Source organism: Phalacrocorax aristotelis, chromosome 1 (genome assembly GCF_949628215.1).
Source record: "Phalacrocorax aristotelis chromosome 1, bGulAri2.1, whole genome shotgun sequence".
NCBI classification, from domain to species: domain Eukaryota; kingdom Metazoa; phylum Chordata; class Aves; order Suliformes; family Phalacrocoracidae; genus Phalacrocorax; species Phalacrocorax aristotelis.
Window position 1 is genome coordinate 143,462,091 of NC_134276.1, and position 20,454 is coordinate 143,482,544.

At 41.5% G+C, this 20,454-nt stretch overlaps 1 protein-coding gene across 3 annotated transcripts in view; it reads left to right on the plus strand.

The window, feature by feature from the left end:
* The window catches only part of ITPR2 (inositol 1,4,5-trisphosphate receptor type 2), a 269,515-nt gene that overhangs the window by 82,915 nt on the left and 166,146 nt on the right, over positions 1–20,454 (plus strand). For all 3 annotated transcript variants that reach the window (XM_075113616.1, XM_075113625.1, XM_075113634.1), the window contains 8 exons: positions 152–293; positions 1,042–1,200; positions 2,173–2,345; positions 4,888–5,007; positions 5,111–5,296; positions 5,949–6,200; positions 7,245–7,389; positions 8,330–8,480. In XM_075113616.1, the coding sequence (XP_074969717.1) occupies positions 152–293; positions 1,042–1,200; positions 2,173–2,345; positions 4,888–5,007; positions 5,111–5,296; positions 5,949–6,200; positions 7,245–7,389; positions 8,330–8,480 (1,328 nt within the window). The remainder of the gene's footprint in view (positions 1–151; positions 294–1,041; positions 1,201–2,172; positions 2,346–4,887; positions 5,008–5,110; positions 5,297–5,948; positions 6,201–7,244; positions 7,390–8,329; positions 8,481–20,454) is intronic.

Genomic DNA, 20,454 nt, shown 5'->3' on the forward strand with positions numbered 1-20,454 from the left:
GTACATGTCAAATTTAACTTTGCAGTGATTGAAGTTGCATTGTGCTAGATAAAGCTTGTTCTAAAAGGTCATTTACTTTCTTAATGAATCTAGCAAGTGTTGAATGAATGTATATAATAATGATTAATAATGATTTGTCTATTCATTCTAGGTTTGTAACCAAGTTACTGGAAGATCTCATTTTCTTTGTTGCTGATGTGCCTAATAATGGGCAGGAAGTTTTGGATGTGGTCATTACTAAGCCAAACCGGGAACGACAAAAATTAATGAGGGAACAAAATATATTGGCTCAGGTATGTCCTACTGTATTAATGACTTGCTTTTATTTACAAACAGGTTGTAGGAGAGTCATCTGAGAAAATGTTATTTTTAGGTAACTTGGCTTCTGCCATGTTGGGTTTGTGTGTGGTTGGATTGGACAGATATGTCACTACTTAGTCTGTGAATCAAATAGAAGCATGAGGGCCCATGTCTGATGGCTGTTAGGATCAATGACTTTTAAGACTACATTTGATAGCAAATTGTTGACGAAATTTGAGTCAAGCTTGCAACATGGTCCCAATCCTGCAAGAGTTCCCTATATGGGAAAAACTCTGATGCCCTTATGGATCCTTGACTTTGTATGAGGGCCAGCTTGCATGTGAATCAAAATTAATATTCTCTTTAAGTAGCCTACTGAAATTAAAGGAAAAAAGGGGAAAAGGATTAAGTTGGACAGGAGCCAGTATTGTCTTCCTTTTTCATCCTTAATTTATCCAAAGTTAAGGCACCTAACAACCAATGTTTAAAATTGGGGATAGGAGAAAGGAGAAAGCAATGTCAATCAAGTTGGTGAAAAATGTAAAGCTAAACGCATAAAGCTGTAATGTCTGAGATTGTGCCCCCAGTTGTATTTAGTCATACGTAGATAGGTGCAGTGATTCCCTTCTGACTTTGGTTGATAAGGCCCTTGTGCTGATCCTGTCAGAGGGCTTTTCCATTGACTGCTGTAAGTTAAGCAAAAATATAGGTTTGGTTTTTGTTCTCGGTTATTTTGAACAGATATTTGGAATCCTCAAAGCTCCTTTTAAGGACAAAGGTGAAGGATCGATGCTGAGACTTGAAGACCTAGGTGACCAGAGATATGCTCCATACAAATATATGTTAAGGTTATGTTACAGGGTTCTCAGACATTCCCAACAGGACTATAGGAAGAACCAGGTCAGTGGTATTCAAGATAATTTTCCTCCTGATTTCTGTAATGATATATCCTGGGTTTAACATCGCGCTCTGCACTTACAAGTGGGATTCTGTGGTAATGGTGAAAGGACTGGGTTTTGTGTAGGTTAGTAGAAAGAAATTACTGTCATATACTGCCTCATGCTGAGGAACAGTGGTTTTGTTTTGTAGGCATTTGTATATGAATTGAATGATCAGCAATGAATACCATAGGTTCATCTTATACTTTCACAGGCTCAGACTGAGATTGGGGCCCACTGCTTCATTCATGAGCTTTCTATTATTAAAATAATGCTCCTGGACTCTCGATTATGAAGTGGGAAGTCTGCAAAACTGTCTGTTTCTTTTGCTTAAGTATTTGTAGAGGGATGGCAGTGAATCAGACCAGAGGTTATTCTATCAGGTAGCCTGATTTCCCGCTGCTGGAGACTCCCTGTGAGCAAGAAGTATGTCAGAACATGGTGTCAAGTGCTTTGCACATTGCAGCAAGGAAAAGCTGTACTAACTTTATAGGACTAAATGCACTAGAGATAAAAGATTGAACTGCTATGTGTGGCTTCTTTGTTTTCTTTCTAATGCTTTACAGAAATATTTCTATGTTGGAGGGAGAGAAAGGCAGGAGGGAAGACTCAGGAAAGAAAGCTTCTTAAATGTGATAAAAACCTTTTGGTTTTTCCTTTTAAAGTAATTGGTTGCCATTTCTGGAACTTCGTATGTATTTTCATGGATTCATTCCTTTGGTTTATGACAGAATAAGAAGAGTTCGTCATCCCTAATGTTGAATCTATTTCTTGGGGTACATATTTTGGGTGTTCAGCTGCTGTTTTGTTCAGGCCAGTTCAGAGAGGAAAGTTTTAAGGGTTATTTTGATTGCTAATTGAGCTGGATGCTTCTGTTTCTAAAAGAAAAACATTACTGCTTAACAGGTCATCATGGGAATTTTCATTTTTTCAGGAATATATTGCTAAGAACTTCTGCGTCATGCAGTCCCAGATTGGTTATGATATTCTGGCAGAAGACACCATCACAGCTTTGTTGCACAACAACAGAAAACTGCTAGAGAAACACATCACGGCTAAAGAAATAGAGACGTTTGTTAATTTACTCAGAAGAAATCGAGAGCCAAGGTTTGAAGTGGTCCATGTTACATTCTTTTTCTGTATTGATAGGCTTTTATATTTGCAGTAGCTGTGAATCTGCTTGCTATTCATTATTTTGTTGTCTCTCCCAGCTTAATTTTTTTTTTTATCTGGCAGACAAAAAACCATGTGTAGTGTCATGCTAGAAAATCAGAAATACCTGTCATTCATGGGATTTGACCACATCTGCATTTCAGAACTAGAGCTTACTGAAAAGCAAGGTTTATACATTACAGGACACTTTTGAAAATTGGGACAAAGAGAAACAAAGAGAAATTTTGATTTCTCATAACTCTGCAGCTCCTCTATGAAACTGCCACTTCTGTTGGTTTCCCTGCTAATAATCTTGGTACAAATTACATAGATGTCAATTTTTCTAAACTTCTATTAACACCAGTTTTCCTGCAGGTCCTGATTCCAGGTCAGACCTGAAAGCGGCTTAGGACAGTGAAGATCCCTGTGAACATGTGTTTCAGACCACATCTTGTTCCAAATGAAAAATTCTGACCTTGAACTTCACTCAGTTGGAATTTTATTTTATTAGCTTTAGGTCAGAATATAAAGGAAACGGATTTTTTTAAATGGAAAAATCTACTTTTTTTTTTTCATTGGACTTTAAATTGTAAAATTACTGCAGTAATACAAATATAAGAAATTAACATACTGAAGGCCAAATAATGTCTTCTGTAATTGTGAATATCATTTTTCTCTCAGCGATTAAGGATATTGCTCAAGGCACTGGTGCTTCACAGCTTCAATTATTCTCTATATGTCTGCAGCCATTTTGCCTCACTCTAATCTTATTGCCTCTCCCATGCTAAACTGTTTTGGGTTTGGTCAGTACGAAGAGGAAACCACATGCTGTCAGCTGCTTCTCAGTGCTGAAGGGTTCTAGTGTTTATTGACAATCTCATTGTGGTGGAGGGTGTCATCTTATTGTTACATAACTAAATTGTGCAATTGCTGTGCATTAAGATATCCATTCACTTCATTAAGGCTGAAGTCCAAGAGCAATAAATGTTTCAAAAATACACCTTGCCAAGATGGTGCAATCTGAACAGTGAAGGCACTTATTTTAATGGAGAGTTTTGTAGACTTTTGCAGCACTGCTTGTGTGAGTAAGAATGGCGGCAGCATGCTCCAAAACACAAGAGCAACAGAATTTCCCAAGTTTTAGCTCCAGCGAGGTAAATCCCCCAGAATTCCATGTAATTATGTGCCATTTACTTACTGTTATCTTCGTGATGCAATATTGCTGTGCACTCTTAATTACCTGTTGCCACAAAGCTTCATTTCAGCAAAGGGTAAAATTGTTCCTAAGTGTACCCTAAAACTGCTTTCTGTACTCATCCCTTGCAGTTCCCAGACTTCTGTGGGGAGTGTGGTCTGTGCTAACGCAGAAAGGATTTTCTGATTCCCTCTGGTAGGATGGTCACCTATAAAGGTTCAAACTATTGGATCCTTGAACAGCTGATAGTAAATAGTCGATTTTTTAACCTGGATTTCGAAGGAAGTGCAGTATATGATCTGTACGAGTGTGCCTGCTCATATCTGCTCCCCCACCAGCTCTTGAGCCTCTTGCCCAGTTTTAGCTATGTTTGCTGGAGGGGTTGTGGGCTCAGAGATACTCAGTTCCTCCTACTAATGTCATGAAAAGAAGCACCTCTGTAGAGGGAAGAGGCCCTTTTTATCTTCCAGTGAGGCAAAGGCTGCAATATGGACTACTGTTAATATGCACACAGGACTTAATGAAAGAGGGACAAGAAACAGACACCTAATGAATGTTCCAAGTGTGAGGAAAGCCTCAGCCTGAACCTTGTTAAACGTCAGAAGACCTACATTTGAGAGAGAAATTAATAGGAAATTGATTTCCGTACAAAACTTTGTTACTACTTCTTTACGTGGAATGACCTCTTTGAATACAGAGGTCCTGTCTTCAGGTCCTGCCAGAACTTCACTAATAGTTGGCTGTGCCACTTCAGAGATTTTTAAAGGCATCTTTAAAAGGTGGAGGCTTGGACTCATCCAGTGCAATTTTGTTCCTCAGAGGTACACGGATATCTCCAGCACAAGAAACATCTGCGTGCTGTTTGGGTTAGGGAGACGCGTGTTACCTGATGGGGAAGATGGGCGAGAGTGTGTACTCTTGCTTTTGGTTCCTGACAAGTACAGGGGTCTTTGGTGGAGCTTCCCTGCCAGCCAAGCTTAAGACAACCTCAGGTTGCCCTTAAGTTCTGGCAAAACTCTTTGGCCTTTGATTTGCTGAGAAGTGTCACACTTTTGGGGTATTTTTCTTTTTTCTCCCTGACTGATTGTTCAGTACCTTTCAGGGTGGATCTTAAAGCTATTACTCATATTTATCGGTTGTGAGTTGCAATAGTACGAATGAGCAAAGATTGTACGTTGATAAATCTCACGATATATGCTCCCTTGAGCATATTAGTGATGGATGCTAGAGATTCTACTGCAATGTTTTTGTGTAGTATTTTAAGCCTCATGTTCTGTTGCATCTGTGTTTTTTTGACTGCAGATTCTTGGATTATCTATCAGACCTGTGTGTATCTAACACCACAGCAATACCAGTAACTCAGGAACTCATCTGCAAGTTTATGCTGAGCCCAGGGAATGCTGACATTCTCATTCAGACCAAGTGAGCATCCATAATCAGAACATACCTTTTTGTTAGCTCTGGTCTGTTGTTAAATTTGTAGCAGTCTGTTAGTGGCTCCATTGTGAATGATTTGTGTTTGCAGGCTGGTTTCGACACAAATGGACAATCCCTTGGAATGCCCAGTCATCTCGGATGACATTGACGAAGAGGAAGTGTGGCTTTACTGGATTGACAGTAACAAGGAGCCTCATGGCAAAGCCATCAGGCATCTGGCTCAGGAGGCAAAGGAGGGCACAAAAGGAGATTTAGAAGTTCTTACCTACTACAGGTAAAACTGTTATTCAAATGGAAGAAAATGTAAACTCTCTGAAGAGCCTGGTGCTGTTATTATCTGGTTCATTTGCTGATATCAAAAAAGGAAACAAGGTCATGCCAGAAACTGGGATTAAGAGTTTGTTTCAGGCATTCTTCCTGCAGGAAGCATCACAATCTCTGCTGTCTCATCTAGACAAATCTTAAGTTTTCTTAGCTCGTGACAGCTTTTTATGTCTCTCTATCATTTTGCCTCTTACGTTTTATTTATTGGATTATATTTTTAGGTTGTGCTGCCCTGGAAGCAAGGTGTGCTTTGAGGAAGGAATGTTCTGTGCATACTGAGGATTAGAGGGGAGACGGGATGATAGAAGTGTCTTACATGGATTGAAAATAAATAGTCCAAATGCTTCAGCCTTCCATTGAACAGTGCTCCCTTTGAGTTTAAAAGGGAGCCCAGTCTGCACAGGGGCTGGAGCCTGATGTTAGCATTTTTAATGGCAAGTTGGTCCCTTGGTTAGCACTTGTCATTTTTTAACGTTTACATTAGAAAGGCTGACATCAGGCTTGTAAAGTGAAATTCTGAGGTATGTTGTTTCATGGTATTCAAAGAAATCAGTTGGAAATATGTTAGGTTTGTTTGTTTTTTGTTTGTTTTTTTTTTTAAGGTACCAACTGAACCTCTTTGCAAGAATGTGCCTGGACCGCCAATATCTAGCTATCAACCAGATTTCTGCACAGCTGTCGGTAGACTTGATTCTACGATGTATGTCTGATGAAAGCCTCCCTTACGACCTCCGGGCTTCTTTTTGCCGACTGATGCTACACATGCATGTGGACAGAGATCCTCAGGAATCTGTGGTACCTGTCAGATATGCCAGATTGTGGACTGAAATCCCTACTAAGATCACAATTCATGAGTGAGTTGAAACTGTTGCAAATCGAAGTACCAAAGCATTTTGTAGGGGTTAGTCTCAGAACAAAATGTTTGTAGGTGTCTAAAGTAAACACAACGGGTATGTGAAAAGGTATTTTTTCCAGAACATAAAGCTATTAATTATTGTTACTCTTGGAAACTTCCATGGGTAGCTTTAAATGGAAATCCTTTGGTTTCATTTTTCACTGTGTTCTTATAGGGAACAAGCTGGGGAGAAACAGAACAGCCTTTCCTCAGACTTGAAGTAATCTAATTGTGTCTAACATTACACATTTGCTAGATTGGAATTAATTTTTATACTTCAAGCTCAACTGAAAGCTACAGTTGGAAAGCCAGAATTTACAGTTAGCTACAGCTATTGCCCTGGAAATAGTTGACGGAGGCCAAAGCCTCCATCCAGTGAAGTATGTGGAGCATGTGTTAAATTTAAGTATGGGAGATGGGTCCATTGACTTCGGTGGAAGCCCTCTCTGGCTTAATTGATTTGATGGAGCAATGCCACTGGGCTAGATAGACCCAGACGGGGAGCATCTGGCTGAAGAGACGAAGAGGAAGAAATATAGCAGCGCAGCAGACAGTATTGCTGAGTGAGATGAAGAACTCTTTTAACATACATGACAAAGCAGTCCTAGTTGGTGGTGCAAAGGAGGGAGTTGACTGTCCCAAGCTGCTTTCCTGATCTGCTGCCTTCCTTGTGGAAATAGTAAACTCTGGCTGATGGGCAGAGAGGACAGCTGAGACTTAGTGACTTTCTGAGTGCTGTCTGCCAGAACTGAAGTATTTTCCTGTCACCATTATTCCCATTCACTGCAACTCCTCCTGGAACTGTTGGATGGAAGATTTGTGCATCCTTTGTCTGCCATCTCTGCGTATCTATGCAGAATTAGCTGACCTCTACCCCTTCTCCTTACAGAGAACTGGCAGTAATTTTATAGCATTGTGATTGGTTTGTTTGGTTTTTTTAGTGACAGCTTATCCTGATATCAGAGGTGTTTAATTTTTCTTTCTTCTGTGCCTTGCATTATAGGTATGATTCTTTCACAGACTCTTCGAGGAACGAAATGAAGAGGAAATTTGCACTAACTATGGAATTTGTAGAAGAGTACTTGAAAGAAGTTGTAAATCAGCCCTTTCCTTTTGGAGACAAAGAGAAAAATAAACTCACATTTGAGGTACTTCTTAGATATCTGCATGCTACTTAACAGTATTCCTCCTTATTCCAGCCAGTCTGACATTGGCTCTTTCAAAGTAATGGTAGTTGCAGAATAAGTGTCCATGTAAAATGTCCTAAAGAAGCACCAGTTCCTAATTCCAGTGTTCTAGGTGATGACTGTTACTGCAGAAGTTAGTATTACTGTCTGCTGTCAAACAGCTGTATTTTCCCTTCCTTTTCCTGAGATGGTTGCATTTCAGTGGCAGGAGGAGGGATATGTGTGGGGGTGAATACGGCCTTTCTTTCCACATCAGTGAATTAGCATGCCAGGATTCTTCAGTATAAGTACAATTCTCTGTGTAAGATATGACACTGAAGGAAATACTCCGAATAACATAATCTTTTGTTTTAAATATTGTTTGAAATTCCTGACAGACTCTTCAGGCCTAAATCTTCTAGATTAAAATAATATTGAATAAAGGGGAAATGCTTACAGCTTTTATAGTTCCTCCTCCAACCTACCTCTCAAGCTTTGTCACTCCTGTCTCTGGTCATCTGAAATCACCTCTGTTCAAACTTACCACAGTCGTCTTACTCTTCTTTTGACTTCCATCTTCTCTACAGCTGCTGCCTCTTTAAACAGTTTGCTGGAGTCTTGCTTCTCGATTTTACATATTTTCCCAGTTGCAATTGTATCCTTTCAAGCCTTCCTAAATCTTATATTGTTTTTGCGCTCTCTGGTAATTTGACTGACCAATTGTTTTGTCTAACTAAAAAACATTTCAGAGTCACTAGCCTTAGTCCAAGGCCCATTTAAACCAGTGGAAAGATTTGTACTAATTTGAATGAAGTCTAGATCTGGATCTCTGAACATTGTTGTGTGAAATGCAACTGTATTGCACAGCCAAATACCACAAAGGTTGCTGATACTTCATTTTTAATTTTTTTTTTTCTCATAGGTGGTACATCTGGCTCGAAACCTCATATACTTTGGCTTTTATAGCTTTAGTGAGCTTCTCAGACTGACTCGGACGCTGCTGGCAATTCTAGATATTGTTCAAGTTCCTATATCATCATACTTTGAAAGGTTGAGCAAGTTTCAGGACGGAGGTGAGAGAAGAAGTGAAGACTGTTATTCCAATGTGTAATTCATTATTTAGGGTGGAAATAATTTAGGGAATCTCTCATTGATCTTTCAAGGTTCTTTAAACCCACCTACAGGAATGTACTGCAGAACACATTAAGATGGATTGCCAAAAAGGAACCTTTTCAAACAGAGCTGCAGACTTCATGACTTGTGGTTACTGCGTTGGTGCTGCTGCTCCTTTGCTTGTTTGGAACTGAGCTTTCAAACCTGGGTCTAGTCCTTAGTGTCCCATGCGATGAACATCCCAAGCAAGTGCAGATAGCATGCGGCATGAGTGTTTCTTGGTGGTCTTAGCACTTCACTTGAATGGAGAATAAGATGTACTGGTCTGAGAACTGCAGAAGCACCAGATGGAAGTCCAGATGAGGCCATCCTCTGCATCTGTTTGTTAGTTTAGAATATTATTTTTTTAACTCGGACCAGACTGCCTGTCTGACAACCCCAGGACTGTCACAAGACACAATGCTCTATGTCTCACTGCCTTTTTTAAAATGGCTTAAAACTGGGTTGAAGAATGAGCATGCCAGGAAAGTGCTGAAACTTAACAGCTTAGTTTTCCTCTGTGTGTGGAAGGGAGGTGTGACAGTCATGTGGGCCAAGGGTCGAGGAGACTGGCTAACGGCAAATTCTGTTTTAATATGTGGCTGATGTGTTGTTGCACTGCCAGCTGGCCCACAACACCGAAAAGGATGAGCTGTCGTGTTTGAACAACTATTTTATATTTTCTCTGGGAGGCCTTTTCCCAGCCTTCAGTTTTCCTAATCATCATGTTGCTCAGTCACTCCTACAGATGCCCTGCTTTAGTGTGCCATCCTTCGTAACTCTTTTCTTCTTTGAGGTTCACGCACTCTGGAGAAGTGTAGACTGTCAATGGCTGCTCTGTCATCTCTGAGCCAGGAAGTCTTATGCTTAGTTCTTACCTTTCCTCCATCACTGCCAGTATACTTTACTGAAAGCCCCTAAAGGTCTTTCTTTCAATGCTGTGCACACTAAAGCATGCTTGATGGCACTGATGAGTTATCCTTTAAGGAACTAAGGGATGCCTCTAAGCCATCTCATTCTTCTGGGGGACTTCAACTTGCCAGCTGTCAACTGTGAATGCCACACAGCTGGTACAAACAGGTCCAGAAGATTCCTAAACCATCTGGACGATAACTTCTTGGTACAGGTACTAAAGGAACTGACCAGGAAAGGTGCCTTCCTCAATCTGTTGCTAATTAACAGAGAGGGTCTTGTGGGTGAAGTGGTGGTTGGTGGCTGCATTGGCCATAGGGACCATGAAGCAGTCAAGTTTAAAATCTTAAGGTAACAGGAGGAAAACAGTCAGCAAGACCTCAACTCTGGATATGAGGAGAGCAGACTTCAGGTTGCTCAGGGATCTACTTAGTAACATTCCCTGGGGAAAAGCTTTTGAAGGTACTGGGGTCCATCAGGGCTGGTCACTTTTTAAGGGCTACCTCCTAAGAGCACAGGAGCAGGCAACCCCAAAATGTAGGAAGTCAAGCAGGTGAGGCGGAAGGCCAGCTTGGCCTAGCAGGGATCATCTTCTAGAAATAAGGGGAAAAAAGAAAGTATAAAAGTATAAAAGGGCTTTTCAAAATATGTTAATGGCAAAAGGCAGAAATAACATTGGCCTGTTACTTGATGAGCGTGGTCACCTTACAAACAGGAACACAGACAAAGCAGAGACATTTAATTCTTTCTTCACCTTGGTCTTCGAAACCGATGATGTGTTCTGGGACCCCCAGAGCCCTGGTTTAGAGAACCATGACTGTGGGAATGAGAAACTGCCAATCAACCCCGAACTTGTGCAGGACTTGCTGCTCCAGCTGGATCCCTGTAAGTCGATGGGGCCTAGTTGAGATTCATCCAAGGGTAGTTAAAGAGCTGGCTGATGTCAGAGCAAGACGCTCTCAATGATTTTTCAATGCTCTTGGGAATCTGGAGAGATCCCGGTTGACTGGAAGCTGGCAAACGTTGTCCCAGTTGCCAAGAAGGGCAGCAGGGATGACCCCACTAACTACAGGCCTGTCAGTCGCAATTCTGTGCCTGGCAAAACTATGGAGAAGATTATTCTGGGAGTTCTTTAAAAACACCTGAAAGACAGCACAGTCACTGGTCCCAGCCATCACGGGTTCTCAAGGGGAAAGTCCTGCTTAACAAGATTTTTTTCTATGGCAAGGTCACCCTCCTGGCTGACCAAGGGAAGCCAGCTGATCTTTTTGGATTTCAGTAAAGCTTTCGACACTGTCTCTCAGAGTATCCTCCTGGGCAAAATGTCCAGCACACAGCTGGATAAACACATAATGCAGTGGGTGAGCAATTGGCTGATGGGTCGGGCTCAAAAGGTCATAGTAAACAGGGTTACATCGGGCTGGCGGCCAGTCACTAGCGGGGTTCCGCAGGGATCCATCTCAGGGCCAGTACTCTTTAATGTCTTTGTAAATGACTTGGATGCAGGACTTGAAGGAATACTAATTAAGTTTGCTGATGATACCAAATTGGGAGGAGCTGTTGACACTCTCGAGGGCAGTGGGGCCCTGCAGAGAGATCTAGACAAATTAGAGAGCTGGGCAATCGCCAACCGTGTGAAGTTTAACAAGGGCAAGTGCCGGATTTTGCACCTGGGGCACGGCAACCCTGGACATACATACAGACCAGGGAATGAGAGGCTGGAGAGCAGCTCTGCAGAGAGGGACCTGGGGGTTATGGTTGGCAGCAAGTTGAACAAGAGCCAACAGCGTGCCCTGGCAGCCCAGAGGGCCAACCGTGCCCTGGGGTACATCGAGCCCTGTATTGCAGCCGGTCGAGGGAGGGGATCGTCCCGCTCTACTCTGCACTGGTGCGGCCTCACCTTGAGTGCTGTGTGCAGTTTTGGGCACCACAGTACATTAAGGTTATAAAGCTACTAGAGAGTGTCCAGAGGAGGGCCACGAAGTTGGTGAAGGGTTTAGAGGAGAAGCTGTATGAGGAGTTGCTAAAGGACTTTGGTTTGCTCAGCCTGGAGAAAGGGAGACTGAGGGGAGACCTCATCACAGTCTGCAGCTTCCTCCAAGGGGAGGAGGAGGGGCAGACGCTGATCTCTTCTCTCTGGTGACCAATGATAGGACCTGAGGGAATGGCAGGGAGATGTGCCAGGGGAGGTTCAGGTTGGATATTAGGAAAAGGTTCTTCACCCAGAGGGTGGCAGAGCACTAGAACAGGCTCCCCAGGGAGGTACACTGCTGAAGCACTTGGACAACATCCTCAGAGACATGGTGTGAATTTTCGGGTCGCCCTGTACAGGGACAGGAGTTGGACTTCATGATCCTTGTGGGTCCCTTCCAACTCAGGACATTCTGTGATTCTGTGCTGTAGCTGGCTGCAGTCCCTCTACGACACTAGAGGAAGACTGTATGTTCAGACACTTAGAATTATGTTTTCCTTTTTTGTCTCTGAAAAAACTGCATTGCAGACTCTCTTCTTAAATGGCTTTGGACAGAGCTTGACTCCAGATATAATCTTGGCGTATTGGGAGATGTAGCATGCAGATGTGGTTCTTCAGTTAAGTTCTCCTCTGCTCAAGTCTTTAATCCTGGTTATACATCTCATTCAATGTTTTTACTCACTTTCATTACCCATAAAGTGTGTTTAATCCTTGGTTCCCTTTTATTTCTGTTGAAGTCTTTCCTTTTAGGCTACATAGGAGAGGAAAGAACCACCCATGAAGTGCAAACAGACCTGCTCTCAGTTATACTAATTTCCAGAGCAATTCCATGCAAATCAATTAATTTGCTCTCAAATAAATGAGTGTGAAAGAATGCAGAAAATTTCACCACTGTGCAAAATGATGCACAGTAGCCTTGTTAGTAACACTCAGCCATTGACTGGAGCCTTGTTGGAAATTTTTGTCACACATCTGTTTTTGTCTCACATTCTTTCAGCAAAAAAGTCATGGAACAAAGGTGGAATTTTTTGTGTCTTTGATTAGCTTTGGCCTTTATACAGATTCATTAAACTTCTTTCTTGGCTCTAGTTGTCTCCATGGATATTTATCTTTTAAACACCGGACCAGTTCAGGTCAGGATGTGGCAATCCACTGATGTTCTTTTGGAAATGATCTGTGGGTTGGTTTGGGTTTTTTTTCCCTTTTCCTGCCAACTATGTGGCTAGAAAGCCCATTGATTTAGAGAGGATTTTTTGCTAGCTCAGACTGTTGTCAGTCATGTCTACCATCTCAAGGGAGACCAGAGATAGAGATATTGGCTGTGCTGTCTAGGATTAAAAATAGGCACTGAAATTTTGCTGCAGAGTGACAAGTGTTATGTGGAAATAGCTGTAAGGCTTGCTGGAGAGGCCTTCTACAGTCTTTGACAAAAGAAAAGGATGCCCATCGTTGGATGGTCATACCTTGTCTTCAGCCTCCCTCTTCTTTTCTGATTGACAGGTCCTAAAACACACAAACTGCGCATTCATTTGCAGTTGAGACAGAATGATCCTGAATGTTTAACTGCTATGCCCAAGCATCTTACCATTCCTCCTTTCTCTGGAGGTGCATGCTTATGTACCCATGGGCAGCATTAGGCTGCGAAGATGCATGTCACAAGGATGCGTAATTTAGAAACAGTTTAAGCAGTTTCGTAACTCCTATTCACTATTTTTGAGCAACCAGCTCATAGAACTTCATGCCCAAAGAACGTACTTATGTCTGAAAGTCATATTACTGGAGCAAAACAGTGGACTACTTTCCATTAGGGAAAACCACACAAACCCCAGTCAGCATTACCTTTAGTTGCAGATTAAGATTAGAGAGCAAGCTCAAGAAGAAAGCAGCAGGTACTGTAGTTGCTGACATTCAGGACACAATTGCTGTGGCTGAAATGTCCGTTGTTTGTAACTTCTGCCTTTCCTTGCTTTATGTGGGAGCCTGCTGGTGAGGAATGAATCAGACCATGGAGGCAGGAGATTGGATCGCATAAGTTACTCTCATTCCTAGGACTGTGAGAGTTTGTGCCAGCTGAGTATTTGGCTCTGCTCTTTTTCCTTTCCCTCCTGTTGTTTTTTTCTGTTTTAAAGCTTTTGTTGGGTAGCAGTCCTTTAAAACCAGCCCTGTGGTTGTCTTGCACCCACATCCTGATTGTGTCTTTGCTACAAGATCATGAGAAGGTTTGAATGAGGCCCTTAACACACAGAGCCCCTGCCTTGCCTAGGTATCACTTAGCTGTAGCTGAGGTGCAATGTGTCCACACTGAGTTAGAAAGAGCCGAGTTCAGGGGATTTGCTGGCTTGTGCTGTAGTGTAGTAGGCTGCTTCTGTGTCCAGTCTTTTCAGACTTCAAGAACTTGTGCTTGAGGCCACAGTAAGGTGCAGAAAGTGCTTATGTTTTCTGAGTGGAGGTGGTGGGCTGGAACTTCTGTGCCTCTGCATGTGTTGGACTGTACATGATGCTAAGGATAACTGAGTCCTGACCTGAGACTGGGCTTGAGTCTGTGTTTGACAGGGAGACCTTGCTGTATTAAGATTGCTGGAACAGGCCTGTGAATGAGATGAATATGTGTCTTAATGATGTTTTTGTACTTCTGGGGTAAGGGGAAAGACCGGGGGTCTGATTCTACGGTGCTTTGCATCTTGTGCTGTCACTTCTACCCAAATCAGTCTCTGACCTTAAAGGTACTGATGTTACCTAGGTCCTGTGGAGTCTGAATCCACCCCCACTAGGGATCCTGAGGAACGAACAGTCTAACAGAGAAACTGGTCTCAGGAATTTCATCTAGCTCTCCCCTCACTCTGACAGTAAGGATTGTTCACCAGGCAAAGCTGTAGGTATACATTGTTTCTCAATTTTATAGCACCTATAACATTGTATATCAAAGGTTCCCCTTCCCCTTTTACACAGATATGCTCTCTCTGTTATAAAACTGGGTTGTTGAGAACATCTGTTAGTTGTTTGATCAGTTGCCTGTCGTGTTTTTTTTATCGTCCCTTTTAATTTACAATACTGATCTCTTAGGCTATTAAGTAAGGAGAATTACAATAGAAAGTAACTCAGTGGGTTTTGAAAATGCATTGGAGTTTTCTAAAATCAGCATGGCCCGTTGATTGCCACCGAAAGTGTTTGCTTACTCATAACTTCCATAAAGTACAGACAGAAGGATTGTTTCCTGCCCTTGTTCAGGGTGGTGGGAGCCCTCCCTCCAGTCAGTTAGGTGTGAGGATGATTTCTTCCTGTCTTCAGAGGAGGTCAGATTCTGCTCTTCTATATCTCTCCAGACTGCAGCAAGGGTCTCACTCCACAGCATCCTCTCTGGTCCAATAGTTGCAACATTCATATCATACCTTTGAACACAGAGTATTGCAGGTAGGTGTCCCTCCAACACATTATTGCTCTAGGGGTGTGCAGGTTTACACAGTTTCTCTCTTAAGGAAAGTTAGCTTCCCTGAGTTGGAAAACTCATTACATTGATATTCTCTTTTTTTTTTTTTTTAAAAAAAAAGCTAAGATTCTATCTGTTGTGATTTTGTGTATATACTGTGAATATGTGGAAGTAAATCATTAGTTCTGGAGATTTTAAAAAATTGAGGGGTTTTGGTTCCTTTTTTTCTTTTTTAATCCATCCAGTCAGTGATCACAAATTTCTAGGCATTAGTTTTAATTCAGTAAGAACATGTATTTCATACTTTGAGCTTAGAGCTTTGAAGTGTAGCTCTAAAACCCAGTTTTGAGAAACACTGAAAGATAGACATTATGCCTGGGACTGATGGTTTAATGGTATGAACAAATGTGTTTAAACTTTATCAAGCACTAGGGGCCAGATCCTGTAACTCTAATGTAGGAAAGTGCTACTGAATACCAGCTTGGGCTCTGTATATTTTAATTTCATCACTAACTTATTGTGAATTTACATAGATTAATATTAAGTGGATATTTAACAGCCATATTTTGTCAATAATTATGCCTATTCAGAAATGCAGTTTATTTTCTAGGACAAGTGACTTCAGAAGAAGTTTGACCAAACAGAAAAGTTATGTAATTCCTATTCTGCAGCTACAGTAGATCCAAACTGGCAGCTCTATAGAAGTTAAGAATCTTGAGTAGGAGCTATTTTACCTGATAGATTTTGCATTTCAGTTTTGTTAAAAGTTATTGATTTCTATGGGAAACTGAGTGCTGTATAAATTTGGGAACAGATAGGGTATACTGCCTTTCCATTACTGACATCGATTTGTTCCAGGTCAGTAGCAACAAAATCTTCCAGCATCTGATACCTGTAATGTGGAGTTGTAGGGAACTGGTGAGCTTGGCTCTACTGGTTTGGCAACTGCTCCACATCGTGAAATCTGTAGTCAGGATTTTAGGAATGGGTAGAAATATATTAATGGTGGGGGGAAGAATGAGGTGGGTCTTGGCTGTGGGAAGCCTGCCTGGAGCTGTGCACCTCGAAATTGAAACAACCAAATTTACAACCAGCAATCTGAAGTCTTCTTCCCTGTTTAATATTTATTTCTTAAATAGACCCACTTATTTCAGCAAAACCACTTGCTAAGTAAGGAAGTATATAGGACAAGTGTTGAACTGCTGAAGCAAATCTGCAAAATGGGATGTATTTTTAGGCTTAGTGGAAGTTGCATGAAGACTTAATTAACCTTTTACCTCACGATGTCTTCTTCCATCCTTTGCTTAAATTTTGGCTCACGTTGATGGCTGAGGTAGTCCTTGATGTTGTGTGTGAGTTTCTCTATATTGGTTCTGCAAAGATTCTGAAAAAAGCCTTACGTTATTGTTAACGTTATGCCTTACTTCCTTTAAGAAGCTTGATTTTAATGCCACTGTTTGTTACCTTAACCAGAATTAAATTAGTGTGCATGTAGTTTTCAGGTGTAACCTTATTTGATGAGGACAGATTGGGGAAAGTTGGCTACAAACATTTGTGAGAGGATCTTGGAAAAAGAAAATATGTATATTTTTGGAAATGCTTCTTACCTAGATTGCATCCTAAAAGTGGATTGCCTTGAAAATATTGCAGCCAACTCTTTTTTTCGGTGTCTTAACTTTGTATCTTTTTTGAGGTTATTTGAAATTTTTTCTCAGTTTCTTTTTTTTCCTTTCGGAATCTAAAAAATATGGGGTTTATAATATATACTACCTGCATCCTAAAGACGCATTTTTTTCTTAAGGAGAAAGTGAGGACTTCATTTAGTAGTGCTGTCATTCTGGCACCTTTCAAGAACATTATAATCTCTTGCAGTTTTAATTAAAAGGTAAAGTCATTGCTTTCCTAATAAGGGCACCCTGCTGTATCATTCCAGTCAGGACCCAATCTGCCTTGTCCAATACTGGTTATTTATTCCCTGTGAATTAAAATGCACATCTTTCTCTAGGTGCGATTGATCTTTCAAATAGCTGATTTTAGTCAAACCATGCAGCTATAGCATGTCAGGTCTGAAAGATGAAATGACATGGTAGTGTTAGCAGGCAGGCTACACATTTGCCACACAGCTTAGTGCTATTTAGTTAATGATGTTTGGGAATGAGAATAATGACATGCAAGGAAATACATCCTTGAATTTAAGCTGCATATGTCATGGGATGTAACTCCACAGTGCTGGGCACGAATTTGAAAATTGGTGGGACAAATCTAGGTTATCTGCAGAGTATGTCTTTCCCTCAGGAGCTCATGTAAATGACCACAATTTTCCTGAGCCTGTGTCCACTGACATCAGTCTTTCAGCTCCCTTTGCTTCTGCAAAGGAAGGCTATGCTCAGTCTTTTTGAGAAGCAGATTTTAAAAACTACCTATAAATTCCAATTGCTCCTGCCTCTGTGATTCTCACATGAAATGCGTTGCTCAGTGCTGGCTCAACAGATGCCTCCCTTTACCTATTCAAACTGGTAGCCAAATATACCAGGTCCTTCATGTTATGCCTGGGTCTCTAGCTTGGTAGGATATCCCTACTGTAGGCCGAAGGGACTAAAGATCTGTCCATAGGTGTCCTAAGATAGTGGAACATTTCTTTGAAGTGTATCATGAAGAGTATGACCCCTGTGTCATACAGCAAGCTTTGCTGGTTTGTTGTGATGTACCCCAAAGGATTTGACCTTGGCAGGGGTCAGAATGGGGGGAAGACCTCGCTCTCTCCTGAAGACTTCAGCACTGGTGGGCTGCCATCTCTCTGCAAAGGAGTGCTTGTTATATCAGTGTGTCAGGGGACTCTTGTCCAGTCTTCTGCCCCTTTGTTACATCCTGATAGTCTGCTTAGTCCCTTAGGTTCAACTGAGCAAGAAGATAGGTAGGTTTTCTTCCAGCCCTCTTTGCTGCAGGTAGAAATGCATACTGCTTAGAAGCACCAGTAGAGGAACCGCTACTGGAACGGGGTGGAGAACAAGGTTGGACCTGCCATTTCTACTATGCCAGTGGCTCCTCTGTGACCAAGAAGGAATAGATTTCATTCAGGACTATCAGAAAAGCCTATATTGTTTCTCAGCCTTACATCCATGTCTGTTAGCTGTTCTTTTGTCTAGTTAACAATTTGAAATATCTTCTTGAGGCATACTTTGATTAGCAGAGCTAATGAGGCAGTGGCTGCCTGGCAGACTGGAGCAATAATTTATGCCAGCAGTTTACAAAAGAAGGGTTACAAGAGAAAAAAGATTTAACCCTTAGGAAAGTTAGCTGTGTTAGTTACAGATGTCTGTAGTGAAGCAACTGCGGCTCAGTGCAGAATATTGTCAGACCGAAGGGGAGGTCAGTCTGAGAATTTCATTCTCTGGCATGGACCATTTCTCTTTCGACCTTGTTCTTTCCCTCATCATGAGGCCTGTACATTAATGTGATTCCAGAGACCATTGGTCTTCTAGGAATCAATATCCATTTCATAGATGTAACTTGGCTAGAAGGCTTGATTCCCATGATGCTTTTTACTTTCAAGGCCAGTACGCTGATGTGTATATTTTTTCCTTTGTCTAATGTCCATGGCGTGAAAGCTGTATTTTTGACACTGCTTTGTGGTTTTGGGGATAGGCAACACCAACAGACCCTATAGAATGTCAGGAGGTGGTGAACTTTGGTGGAGTAGCAGTGAGTTTGTACACAAAAAGGGAGAGTTTGTGGATATACTGTAGGTAAGCGGAGGCTGAGGTGGCCAGAATCACTCAAGGGGTGGGTAGCAAATAAATGTGTGATGCCTATTGTGGGTTATTTTGTTTGTTTTGCCTCATTAGTTCTGAGGGCTGTATAAAATGTAGAAGCGGCCTCACCTTCTGCCCTTAATGTCATGCATTAGGTTTCCTGTGAGGCTTACCTGAGGTCAGCTAGTTACTGAGCAAAGAAAAATGGTTTAATGAAGAAATAAAGTGTGATTCTTGGCCTATTTATGGTAGGTTCTTCAGTCTTTATGAGCAAATTCTGTAGAAAACCTGTAAAAATTAATACCTCTTTCACAAACAGAGCTGTAAGGCTTAATGCTTCTGGCAAATAATATATAGCTCTAAAGGGTTTGAAATAAAATGCGTTCCTTTAGGTACTGAAGTGTTGTTATTATATGTCTTGAAAATGGCTGTAACTTTTCACGTAGAAAAATTAAATTGCATGAAGCAATGTAGCCAAATCAACAAAGACAAAGAAATGTAGAGCTAAAGCTGCCATTGGGTTTTTAATTTAGCCCTTGGTAACTAGACATTGTTGCATATACAGTTCCCTGCCAGAGGATCCCCAAGGGTTGGCAGTATTGCATGCTTTAAGATGGCAGTGAAACTTTAAGAAGCTTATGGTGGAGTAATAGAGTAGGTCTCACTGAAATCTACAAAGTCAAGGCTGTTTGGAGTCAAGGCTTGCATTTCGGCAGTCATCGGAAAAGTGACTTGCTGTTGTAAGTACTGTCTTAAAACCTGGTTGAACACACCTATACTGAGGCATGGGTTGAGACAAGGTCAGTGTTGCTGGAAACTGACTTTGATGGTAAAAGTTTTGGACTTTCAGCAACATGCCTGATGTCTCCTAACGCAGCAGTGAGCTTAGAAACCAGCCTAAAGCTTTCCCAGTGCACTGGCAAAATTTAGTTTTGCCTCACCAGGGCTACAGTTGATAAAAGTTCATTTCATGGGAAAAATGAGAGTGGCTGAGGAGGACTGAGAAGGCTTTGGGATTTCATTTGGTTGTAGATGGTGGAGTAGGCCTGAAGGGCTGTTCTGAAAGAAGTTGGCATGGCAGAGAAGGGCTAACTATGTTGGTAGCACGTGCTGTCTGTCTTGTGCTCTGCTACATTGGATGGGAATTGTTTTCTAGGAGGTGTTTGGAAGAAGTTGAAGTGTCAGGTTTCCTAGTCAAAAGCATACTCAGGTTTTATGACATCAGAGAGTCATCTCTATAACTTTGTAATTATTGAGACAATGCTAGAAATGCTACATTTCTGCAAAACTTTTTGTCTCTTCTCCTGCCCTCCTTTTTATATAAACAAGACTGCACAATGTATTGGGCTTTTATGGGCAGATTAATGAAAGTTGTTGGAGCAGTGGATACACGTGCATTTGTCTTTCCTGGTCATTAAGTACTAGATTTCTTGAAGAACTCATCATGTGTCAGCTCCTATTTAGGTACTTAGTTTCTAGAAACACTGAGCATCCAGCTTCTCCAGTCCCTAATGAGAGCTGTTGGGTGTTAAATCCTTTTGAAACGATGGGCACTTTTTACATTTCAGAGTAGGGAGATGAGCACTGTGGAAAACTATTCGAGTTAAAAATGGCTGAACAGTTTTGAAAACTGAGTCCTAGAAATCCATCTTTGGATTCTGTTGAGGAACACTGAACAATAATGTTAGTAAGAGCACACTGTCCCTCTGTGGCAACTAGGGACCAGATCAGGTGCATGTAGTTAATTTTTAAATAAACAAGGCTGCAAGTCAGTTCCCTGGTGCCTTGGGGATATCTGTGGAGTAGAGGGCTATTTGCTTTAAGGGTATCTG